Genomic DNA, 13,145 nt, shown 5'->3' with positions numbered 1-13,145 from the left:
ATTTCTTGACTGCTGCTTTCATGGGCATTGAGTGTGGATCCAAGTAAAATGAAATCCTTGACAACTTCAATCTTTTCTCCATTTATCCTGATGTTGTTTATTGGTCTCGTTGCGAGGATTTTTGTTTTCTTTACGTTGAGGTGTAATCCGTACCGAAGGCTGTAGTCTTTGATCTTCATCAGTAAGTGCTTCAAGTCCTCTTAACTTTTGGCAAGCAAGATTGTGTCATCTGCATAATGCAGGTTGTTAATCAGTCTTCTTCCAATCTTGACGCCCTGTTCTTTATAGTCTAGCTTCTCAAATTATTTGCTCAGCATACAGATTAAGCATGGTGAAAGGATACTACTCTGACGCACACCTTTCCTGACTTTAAACCATGCAGTATCTCCTTTTTCTGTTCAAATGACTGCCTCTTGATTTATGTACAGGTTCCTCATGAGCACAATTAAGTGTTCTGGAATTCCCATTCTCCACAATGTTATATATAATTTGTTATGATCCACACAGTCGAATGCCTTTGCATAGTCAATAAAACACAGGTAAACATCTTTCTGGTATTCTTTGCTTTCATCCAGGATCCATCTAACATCAGCAATGATATCCCTGGTTCCACGTTCTCTTCTGAATCTGGCTTGAATTTCCGGCACTTCCCTGTCGATACAGTGCTGCAGCCACTTTTGAATGATCTTCAGTAAAATTTTACTTGTCTGTGATATTAATGATGTTCAATAATTTCTGCATTCAGTTGGATCACCTTTCTTGGGAATAGGCATAAATATGGATCTCTTCCAGTCAGTTGGCCAGGTAGCTGTCTTCTAAATTTCTTGGCAGAGATGAGTGAGCACTTCCAGCACTGCATCCATACAGGTTTTGAAAACCCTACAAAGTATTCTTTTTTTTTAATTTTGGTGATTATTTTGAACATTTTCTCTTATCAGTTATAAAAATCATTATGCTATATTTTTCATGAGTACAAGACAGAGCACAAAAAAGCTAAACACTGACGTATGTAGCAATGGAGACTTATTTGACACATTAGATCATATGAAATCATGTGACAGCTAGGAAATGACCAATTACAATTAGAAAATTTCAGAACTTTGTTCAAATTTGTTTTATCAGCTTATATCTGAAGACCGTCTTATATGGTCTCACTTTTGTAAAAAGACAAGAATACATGTACCCACAGAAAGCAACATTCTTTGTTGGTTACCAGGGAACAGAGGGGCAAGGAGGGGGAGGAGGAATCATTTTCTAGATAGTAGACCCTTGTTATTTTTGGCGATGGGACAGGAAATACCCAACATAGGTGACGTCTGCACATCCTGACCAAGGTAAATGAAGACACTAAGAAGTACACAAGAAAAGGGAACAATTTAGGTAAATGTTATAACATATACGATTTTGCAACAACAGTAATAACAACCAAAAAATATGTGTGTAGTTACATAGGTAGATATATATGCATATATGTGTATAGGAAGGCATATGTGAGTGCATGCACATGCAGGTATAGGTACATCTGTAGGCATATGTATACACGTTTCTGTGTGTTGCATATATATCCACATAAGCACATAGGAGGCACAGTTACGGAGACTTACTAGACACATCCAAACACCTTGTGGGAGTGGTTTACTGGGTTAAAAGGCTTAGGACTACAGTCTCATGAGACATCCCGGTCAACTGGCATAACGTAGATTATAAAAATATTCTACATACTATTTTGGTGAGTAGCATCTGGGGTCTTAAAAGCTTATGAGCGGCCACCTAAGATACAACTATCAGTAGTTACTTGTCTGAAGCAAAAGAGAATGAAAGAAATCAAGGACTCAAAGAAGAAACTAGTCCACAGGACTAATAGCCCACACAAACCATGTCCTCATCTAGCCTGAGACCAGAAGAACTAGATGGTGCCCAGCTATCAGTACTGACCATTCTGACCAGGGACACAATAGAAGGTCCCAGATAGAATGGGAGAAAAATGTAGACCAAAACTCAAGTTCTTCAAAAAGGCCAAACTTACTGGACTGATAGATACCAGAGGACCCCCTGAGACTATTGCCCTAAGATACCCCTTAAACTTGGAACTGAAGCCACTCCTGGAATTCACCTTTCAGGCAAATAATAGATTGGCTTATAAAATCTTATAAAATAAACAATATCTCCCATGAGTACTGTGCTCCTTTAATAATCAACTATATGAGACTAAACAGTCAACATTCACCCGAAAGGAATGATGAAGAGGTAAGGAGGGGCAGGGAAACAGAACAGATAGTATGGAAACAATGAGAAGGTTGACACATTGGGAAAATGTAACCAATGTCATGGAACAATTTGTATAAAAATTGTTAAATGGGAACCTAATGTGCTATGTAAACTTTCATCTAAAATACAATAAAATATGATTTAAAAAATACATATGTACAAGCACTCATATTATGAACTCAGAAATATGTTTACCTTTGTAAGGTTCTCTAACATTAACTGTTTAAGTCATTAGAAACCTGTAAGTCATAAGAAAGTTATTTAGAAAATTTCTGAATTTAGACATAGAAACATAGAAGTATGTGAAGAATGCAGTAAACAACTTTTAAGTTAAGTTGGCTTTGACCTGATATGTTGTGTTAAAAGAAGACATAACATAATTAATCTCTGTATACTAGTCTTGAAAAAAAGACACAACACTCAGCTACTCTCTAACCCTGGAGAAAAGACATAACATGCTATATTTGACCTCATACTGGCTCTTGTCGTGTGGAGTCAAAGAGACAAATTCACACACGAACCCTAAACTTCTGCTCACTCATTGAGAGAAGGCAGAGGCAAACACTGAGGGTCTGATGAGCCTCTGTGCACTGCCACTGACCTTGGACCTTACCTATGAGGGACCTCTGCTGAGTCTGAGCTATGGTTAAGCCTTCCTCCCGAGACCTCCTGTTAAAGGTAAAAACTTGAAGTTTAAAGATATGGATTCTAATCAGTGAACTAAAATTGTAACTGTTAATTTTGATTCTCTGGTTCAAAATGAATGGTGTGAAGTCTTGTGTGCCTTGCCATGACTGCCTCACAATAAACTAAATGAGTTTATGCATGACACACAAAAAAAGACCACCTTATATATAAGATTTCATAATCTTGTAGCCCTTCAATAACCCCAAGTCACATAGAGGTGGTATGATAAACCTAACTAACATTAAATTTTATCATACTAGACAAAGTTACAGTGAGATTTTCTCAATTTTAAAAAAATCACCTCCCAACCCAATGATTTATTTAACTGATAAAGGACTTCTCTCTCATTTACTGTCTGCAGAAAATAACCAAGTACAGAATATTCACTGACAAGCTACACTGCTCAAATTCCAAAAAGTGAAAATTACCTAGCACTGTAGTACCAAGTCATCTGTTCCATAGTATACATAGTATACATTGATGACATTATTTTCAGGGGAATTCATTTACTTTGTTTACTTCAGGGCCCAGATATTGACATCCTATCTACATTAAGGGCAGAATCAGAAAGAATAACATCTGACCACTAAAATTACAGGAAGTTCCATATAACTTGCGACAAGAAATATACTGTGTTATCCCATAGCACTTAATAATTGAAGCTTCCTTTTATTTGTAATTTAAGTCATATGTCAGCTAATTATTATATCCTACATACCTCAAAAACTCCACTGCAGCCCTCTACCTGATACCCCTTCACTCACAGGAAGTGACCTTGCCTCCTACCTCACCAAGAACACTGAGACCATAATGTGTGAGCCACCTCAGCTTTATTTCTGTCATAACACAAACTTATCTTCATTTGCATTCTTTCCTTCTTCCCTTCATTCTCTGAATTTCTAGAGAAAAATTTTTAAGGTCAAAGATGTTTGTAAGTGCCTGTCATGATAGCAAGTGTATTTCTAGTATCAATAAATGAAGAAAACACATAACACGTATGTAACCATAGATTTACAGTCAACCTCCATTTGCCATAGGCTGGGAACATTCAGAACTCAATCCTTTTTCACGTAATGGCTAAATTAAGAATTTTTTTTTTTTTTTCTTCCTGAAGTTCTGACTTTGACGTACTCTACTGTCTAGATTAGGACACTAGAGATACACTCTGTTATCACTTGAGTACTTACGAATAGAAAAATGTGATATAAGGGCTAGTACTCATTTGTCTTTGTTGAAATAAAAATATGTGATAAGAAAGAGCCATATGACAAATTACTGAGTTTGCAAAGCTAATAAGGACATCCTCGCTCCTTTCCGAATGGGAGAAATACATAAATGCTTATACTCAGCACTTTTTCCTTTCTGTTGCCAGAAAGTTCCATCAATTTTGAAATTCACTATAGTCACCATGTTGGATTTTATGATTTGCATGTATGTGTTTTCTTGATTTTCTACCTTTATTTATACAGTTCACTGGTATGATTCTCAGTCTATTTACTATCGTTTTATTAGTGCTTGAAGAAAGCCACATCAAATATATGGAACAAGGCAAAGGAGGAGAAAAGGGAAGGCTGAACATTAATCCAAAAATCTGAATTATGGAAACATTCTCACGCAAAGCCAACACAAGGCAGAACCAAGACTGAAACCAACAAAAAGATCAATAAAGAAAAGTGACTCTGGAAACACAAGTCATTTCTAGAGCTCGTAAAACAAATAAAATGTTATGGACAAAAGATGGTAGCACGTGTTGCCACCTTGACATAACAATGCAAGCACTATCTGTCAATCAATATTATGATGGTGATTAAAATTACTGAGACAAGAAAGATATCTTACTGACAGTAAATTCAGACTGTCTCCTACATGTCCAATATAGAACATAAAAATAAAAACAGAAATATTAATGCAAAAACACAAAGGCAAAAGAAGGAATATTTTTAATATCTATTAATCCTTTTCCATAAGTCAATTTTCCTATTGACTCTTTAAACACTAAGTTTAAAAAAATAACAGCATTCAATGGAAGACAGGTATTCCTTCAGAACTATAAATATTTTGATTTACAATTTACAGTGTATACTGCTATTGTGGGCCCAAATAGTTTGATGTCACAATTCCCAACATAATTTAAATGACACTCTTATATATGACAGAGCACTTGTCATAGCTCTGTTCATAAAAAGTCATAAAAAAAAGCAAATATATTCAAGTGTACTACACATTAGAAACTACTTCACATGTATGAAAGCTATATCCTGCCTAAATATGACACTTTTAAAAGCAAAATACAGTCAAGTCTTCATTTTGAAAGCTGAAAAAAGAGAAGAATAATTAAATAATTGGTTTTGCAAAATTAAGATGCTCATTACTGCAGCCACTTGTCCTATTCCAAAGGACAAAGATAGAATCTAAAGTTGAATAGTTTCAGCCACACATAAATATTTCATGCTATTTTCCTTCTAAATCTTTAACTATTCTTTCCAAGTGACCTCTAATTTGAGCAATAACAAGTCATTTCATATGTTTACTAGATAATGCATATACTTTAAAATTTGAGATTTCAAAAACCACATTAAGCAATGTAGTTTTATAAGATTTACTATTTCAGAGGTGCCCTGGTGGTGCAGTGGTTAACAGCTTGGCTGTGAATCAAAAGGTCGGCACTTTGAATCCACCAGCCGCTTCTTGGAAACCCTATGGGGCAGTTCTACTCTGCCCTATAGTTAAAATGCATACCCTCCAACATCAGAAAATATTTGGAAGAAGAAAAATTAAAATTTCATGAAGGAAAAACAATTAAAAAGAGAAAAAGCACCTTTGAAACAAAACCAAACATATAGTAAAAAACTTAACTGAGCTCCAAGAAACAGAAATGCATTCTAAACCACATTGATGGAAGACTTTTACTAAATATTATATTGCATCACATTTCACTTCTAAAGCTTTCTATAGAATTTATAATGAGACAGTTGTTTCTACCTTATATCCAGGTCCTAACTGATGAACGGCAAATATCTGTGCTGGGTTGAGTGCTTCACTGAACACATACACGGCACCAAGCTGACCACAGAACACCCTGTTGGCATCAGCAGTCTCTGAAGATCCCAGAAAGCACTTGTCATAGCTCTGTTTGTAAAAAGTCATAAAAAAAAGCAGATATATTATTTTGTAATGACAAAATTTTTAAGGATACATGGCTTCATTGTCATGGTACATCAAAATTAAGGAATGACTTATTCCAAAATTTAACCATAAACACATAGGGCCTAATTTTTTAAAACTATATCTTATTTCTCCATTATGGATATATTCCTCTATTTCTCCACACTAAGTCAAGGACACAAAGGAATTAAGTTCCTTCTGTTGTATAAGTGAGCATTTATGTGGAACCAAATAAACAACCACCGCCATAGTCGGCTGCCTAAACCAGAAGGCACGGTGCTGCCTCCGCTTTCTCCATCCCACTCAGACCAGGGGAAGCAGTCACTGCCCAGTTTCCTTCCCCTTCCGCACAGGCTAGTCCATGCCATACTACTAATAAGGAAGACATTATACATGTGTAGAGTCCCTCTGATGCCTCAATAAAGTAACAAAAAATTTGTGAATGAGTACAATGACAGAAACTCCTCATTAAATACCCAGGCTTTAATTGAAAGTACAGTAACTCAAGATCTGACTGTATAAAGCATGTGTATATATGTGTTATTGTCCAAGCCTGTCCATTTCTTGGAAATAAGTATTTACTGCAAATAATTTAAAAATCTAAGTCCCTTTTTAAAAATTATGCTATGTATCAGCTTGTCAGTTCCAACTCATAGCGACCCCATGTGCAACAGAACGAAACACTGCCCGGTCCTGTGCCATCCTCACAATCGTTGTTATGCTTGAGTCCATTGTTACAGCCACTGTGTCAATCCATCTTGTTGAGGGTCTTCCTCTTTTTCGCTGACCCTCTACTTGACCAAGCATGATCTCCTTCTCCAGGGATTGGTCCCTCCTGACAACATGTCCAAAATACATGAGACAAAGTTTCACCATCCTCACTTCCAAGGAGCACTCTGGCTGTATTTCTTCCAAGACAGACTTGTTCGTTCTTCTGGCAGTCCGTGGTACATTTCAGTATTCTTCACCAACATCATAATTCAAAGGCATCAATTTTTCTTCGATCTTCCTTATTCACTGTCCAGCTTTCATATGCATATGAAGCGACTGAAAATATCATGGCTTGGGTTGGGGGAACCTTAGCCCTCAAAGTGTCATCTTTGCTTTTTAACAAATAGGCCAGGATAGAGACCAAGGAGTGTCCCAAGACAGGGAAACAGTAAGACCTCTTAAGGTTTTAACCCTAGGTATCTGCTCCAGCATCCAATTGGGTCACCTCCTCCACTGCTACCATACTAGTCCAATTTAACATCCTCTCTTTGTTATTAATGCAGTAGTCATTTAACTGATTTCCCTGCTTCTGCCATTGCTTCTCTTCAGAATGTTCTCTATACTGAAGACAGATAAATGTTTTTAAATTATGAACCAAGATCACCTCACTTGTCTCCTCAAAACCCTCCTGAAAAGGACCTTTATGCTGGGTAAGATGGGGAAGCCCAGCCCTTATGTTTGCATATGAGCCTCTACAAAGTTTCACCCCCTACTACCTGCATAACCTCATCTATCACCAAGATTCTGTCCCTTCCTCTCTCTCTACTCCTACAAAATGGCATACCTCGAACTTTTCAGTTCTGCCTCAAAGCCTTTGCATTCACTGTTCCCACTGAATGGGGTATTTCCCCAAATACCCTCATGTCTTTCTTCCTCAACTCTTCTCAGTAACATCATCTCTGGACAACCTAGCCTCCTTCCTTCACTACACATCACGACTACATACTACCCTCATTCATTCTGTTTAAGGTCTTCCCTACACATGCAAATAAGGAGTAAGAAACATTTTTTAATGCTAGAGATTCTGGAAAGAATAGAATGCTGACTTAATGTTTTCTGACCTAAAATACTTAATAATTTGGCTGTGTAATTCTACCGTTTTTGTATCTCTAGCCATGCACTTTAGTAATTTTACTGTACTATATTTAAGGCTTAAAAATTCACTTACTAACTCAGTAATGAAGTCACTCCTGAGGTTCAATCTTCAGCCAAAGATTATATAGGCTCATAAAACAAAATGAGACTAAAGGGGCACACCAGCCCAGGAGCAAGGACTAGAAGGTAGGAGGGGACCGGAAAGCTGGTGATAGGGAACCCAAGGTGGAGAAGGGAGAGTGTTGACATGTCGTGGGGTTGGCAACCAATGTCACAAAACAATATGTGTAACTAATTGTTTAATTAGAAGCTAGTTCGTTCTGGAAACTTTCACCTAAAGTACAATTAAAAAAATTCACTTACTAAAAGAAAACAAACTTTCAAAGTAAAACTCCTAAGTTTCTATAAAACGATTTTGTTATTTAATTCATGTAATAAGTAGTGATAGAACATTCCCTCAAATACACTAAAACACAAATTTATTTTAAAAAAAAAACAAACAACTTACATCATTTGTGTTAACATGCCACGCCATATCCCCATAGGAGACCAGCTGTCCGTTGACATAGCACCGAATCTCACTGTTCCGCCATCGATTATAAATGTGAACAATGCTGATCATGTACCACTTCAATGAGAAAATGTTAGATGAGTAGGTAATGCTTAGTTACCACTGTCTAAAACGTTTCACAGCATTCATAACACTCTATACATGATCATCTACTTTCATTTCCTAAAGTTCTTCCTCCCATTTCTCATTTTACAGATGAAAGAACCGGCAGAGAGCACCTTTGTGATGGAGACAGAGCTAGAACCCCTGACCCCTAGACTGACACTCCTTCTGCTACATCAACACTCAAAACTCTAGAAATACAATGATATTTGTGTTTATTCCTTCAATAATATTTTCATTGTCCCAGACACTGCAAATATCCAGGGATGACCAGACAGATGGATGCTCGGCTCTCCTGACAAAGATACAATTACAAACCATGATAATTAGTGTGTGAAAAAAGAAGAGTATAAACGGAGAAAGAATAACCTAGGATTCCAATTTGGACTGCGTGGTCGAGAATGAGCTCTCAACAGAATAACATTTAAGCATTTTAAATAAGGTTTAAGTGGTTTCAATCCCACATCTTAAATTTATTGAATCTAAGAATAATTATATATTTTAACTTAATAATGTGTCAATATTCATTAAGATGAATGAATTCATATTGAGTTGCTATTTTATAATTGCTATTATCAACAAGAAGTAGCGCTGGTGGCGCAGGGGTTAAAGTGCTCAGCCGCCAACCAAAAAGTCGGCGGTTCGAACTCAGCGGCCACTCTCTGGGAGAAACATGTGGCAGTCTGCTTCCATAAAGATTACAGCCTGGGACACCCTATGGGCTCTGTCCTGTAGGGTCACTATGAGTCCCAGTTGATTGGACAGCAGTAGGTCTGGTTTCGGTTACTGTCAACAACAAGCATTTCAAGTGTCTATTTTGAAATGAGATGGTTTATGTTCTGTAACAATTTATGCACCTAATCCTTAGCCTCTTTGGAGTTTTGGCCTAAACCAAAGAACACTACAACGTAGAAAAATACAAGTGATCCATCGGTATTTGAACAAGTATGCCCTCAGCCATTAAGAAAGAAAATCAAGACTAGTTCCTCCCCAAACACAAAAATATGAAATGCAAACTTTGTTCTCCAGATTACTTAAAAGCACTATTCAATCATTTCATATATATTTAGAGAAATATCGAGGTACAACAGTAACTGTGAGCCACTAAAATACTTGTTATTTTAAGGTGTCTCAAATACCTTAACCAAAATTCGATTTCATTTATTTTGATTTAAAAAATAAACTCAGTGCGCTGAGCAATTGATGGACGACCACAGTAGACAACAACAGTGTGCCTCAGTTACAAGGTCCAGGTCAGGTCCAATAAGTCAAATGCCTAAAACACATATCTCTAGTAAGTTGTTTCATTCAAGGTAATCTTTCACTGTGATTTATTATAAACTGAGTCTTTCACTTGATCAAAAAGCAACAAATGTGTTAGCCCTGACTAAGCCAGAAGAAAGAGGGAAATCTTTAAACAGACAATTAAAAGCTCATGTTTTTAAATCTACGAATTACCAAGAAGCCAGAAAAACTGAACTTCAAATAAACTTAGGAAAAATCGTAAAGAAGTTTACATGTATAAGAATTACAATTTACATATACTACCTTCACTGAGTTTGAAAATACTGAACCAGAATACATTACAGATAACATTGAATATATAATCTTCAACATTTTGGAGTAAAATTTTTAGGAACTAAATAGACAAAGACTTCCTGCCCAAAGACAGTTTTAAGGGAAGTAATATTAGATGTATGATACTTACTGACATACCTAAAATAGAAAAGCACTCACTCAACAGGTATTTACTGAGTTCTTACTACTATGTACCAGATAACTGAGGGTATTGAACAGGATGAACTTTAAATTCATACAGAGCTGAACTGGATTCCCAGTTTATGGGCTCAACGATTTTCAGCAACTCATTTAGCATCTCTGAACCTACTTCCAGCTCTAATAAGGGACAGTAATAATGTCTACTTTGTGGGACAATGGTGAATATTGGAGGTAATAGTTACATATGAAAACTACGGACAACAGTTCTTGAAACGTATTTGACATCCATAAATGAGACACCATTAACTAAATTTCTATTTTTCTGTCTAATATTTCCTCATAATGAGATTTTTCTCTGCTAAAATTAACATTATTAATTCTGCAACGTCATTCATTCATTCAAAAAACATTTACTGAAAGCCTACTTCATGCTAAATAGCTCCCATATTGTGGGCATATAAAGAAAGACAACAAAAAGAAACAAACATGTAAACAATTATAAAACAATGGAAAATATTTAAAACACAGATGATGAGAGCAGAAAGTGGTAATGACAACCTGAGGGCCTTGGGAAAAGGAAAGGCAAATGGAGAAATAAGGCTATCAGAGAAGAAGTTACTAGAAGACTAAAATGAAACTGAAGGTTAGGCTTGGAGAATGACAGGAATTACTGAGTAAAGCGAGAGGGGAGAGAAATACTCCAACCAGAGGAATCTGAATATGCTACAAACTGATAAAGCACAAGGGCTTGACAAAACTTCTCGCAGTGTTTAGGTTTAGTGGGAGAAGGCAAGAGCCAGGCTGAAAAGACACCTGTAGGACACCTTCAGGAATTTGGCCTTTATTTTTTGGATACTGTGGTATCACTCAATAATTTTGAGCAGCAAAGTGAAATGATCATCTTTATAGTTTAGAAAAATTACTGGCAGCAGTGTGGAAAAGGGTGAGAGTTAGGTAAGTCCAGATAAAGATAACCTTAACCACTGCAAAGTTTCTGGTAAGAAACGAGAAGAGCCTCAATTAAGACAGAGGCAATGGTAATTTAAATAAAGGGGTGCTGGGGGCTAATTTGAGAGGCATAATTAACACAATTGATTGAAAGTGTGGATATAGAAAAGATGGTTTCCAGTTTTTCACACCGAGGTGCAGTGGCACCATTAAATTAATAACTTAATTAACAATGCAAGAAGATGATCAAGTTTGGGGTTACAAACAAACAAAAAACAAGAGTTTGCATCTGGTCGTAACACTATCATAGGATAAAACTGAATGACTGAATAAACGAATCAGTTGATCTCAGTTAAGGTCATAGTACTTATGCACCTAAAATTACCATCTCTGTTCTCCTCCCTTGGTACTGTACGTACTCTGAGATAATGGACAACAGTGAGGTTTTCAGTATTTCAGAATAACTCAACTTTTTACCTGATATTCTTTAACTAAAGTAAATGACAGTAAATCTGGACACTATGTATCCATACAGATACCATGCATGTCAAAATCCATTTATAAAAGATGGATATCACCAGGAACAAGAGAAAAGATCCATATTAAGAATTCGCAAGGTAAATATTACACCATGAGGATAAGGAAAGAAATTAAAGGTAAGAAAATATAACATGGTATTTATACAAATATCAATAGGAGCTAACATGTATTGAGCACTTACTAAGTTAGGTAATATGCTAATGGTTACATCCACTTGCACATCAAACAGCCAGTAAGTGGTGCAGAGGGGAAAGCAAAGTTTTAACATGAAGATTTCTATTACAAAGGCAGTGGAGCTCTTATTAGCAAAGTCAATACAACTCAGGGCACTTCCTGGACATTTTATTAAAAAAAAAAAAAAAAAAACCCAAGAGAATGAATTTACCTTGAATAACAAAAAAGTAAAATCAAATAGTTAGAATTTTCAAGGCTTATTAAAATCTTTAGGGGAGGTTTTCTAAAATCCACCTCATTCCCTGACCATGCTCGTACCAGTTCCCCTTAGAATCACTGTACGTAAGGAGAGCTGGTACAAATGGAAATGTGTTTTTCAAAAGCAAATAGTGCAAAAATAGAAAAAAATGAGAGTATATGTGTTAAATTGCTTCTTCTTGGTTAATGATAACTTCATTTTGTGTTCAACTTCTGATTTTTTTCTTATTCGTACTCTTTAAGTCTGTTTGCTAAACTTGGTCATAAGAAGAATCACCTACATCATTTGTTAAAAACACGTATTTCTAGCAGGAAAATTATAATTCCAAGAATTTGTACTTGTAACCTGTTCCCATTAAGATTAACAATAATTTGACACATTTGGCAAGCTCTGTGAGGGTTCCATCTTAAACCTAATGAATCAGAATTTTTAAAGGAGAGGCAATGGAATTTATATAAAAATAATTAAGATTTGTAGCAAAAGTAAGGACCCCTATTCTAATGCACAAATTTACTTAAAATCATTCCTTTTTAAATTATTTTCCAAGAATGTATTAATAAATGATTGTTACAGTGATATCCTTTAATAGGAATAACTACTACTACTCCTTACACAGAAAGCAAAGATTTTTATTAGAATCATATAAAATACAAAAATATCTTTGAAAATATCACCCAAACTAATATTTTCTTCAGTATCTGGGAAAACACACATGGGATGATCATAAGAAAACAAGCAACAAAAAAAAAAAAAAGAAAGAAACAAAGCAAAAAAATAAACTCAAACCTATCATGGATTGAATCGAATGTAAAAAAAATTACATGTTGTAAATCCTCACCCTCATAC

General features: G+C 35.9%; 1 protein-coding gene across 1 annotated transcript in view; it reads right to left on the bottom strand.

Annotated features, from left to right (window-relative positions):
• The window catches only part of NBEA (neurobeachin), a 685,423-nt gene that overhangs the window by 655,074 nt on the left and 17,204 nt on the right, over positions 1-13,145 (bottom strand). Inside the window, exons 6-7 of the mRNA XM_023740363.1 lie at positions 8,495-8,614; positions 5,938-6,084 (exon numbers count right to left, since the gene is read on the bottom strand). Of these exons, the coding sequence (XP_023596131.1) occupies positions 5,938-6,084; positions 8,495-8,614 (267 nt within the window). The remainder of the gene's footprint in view (positions 1-5,937; positions 6,085-8,494; positions 8,615-13,145) is intronic.

This window comes from Trichechus manatus, unplaced genomic scaffold, assembly GCF_000243295.1.
Source record: "Trichechus manatus latirostris isolate Lorelei unplaced genomic scaffold, TriManLat1.0 scaffold00153, whole genome shotgun sequence".
Taxonomy (NCBI): Eukaryota; Metazoa; Chordata; class Mammalia; order Sirenia; family Trichechidae; genus Trichechus; species Trichechus manatus.
This window is presented reverse-complemented; position numbering and strand designations above follow the sequence as displayed.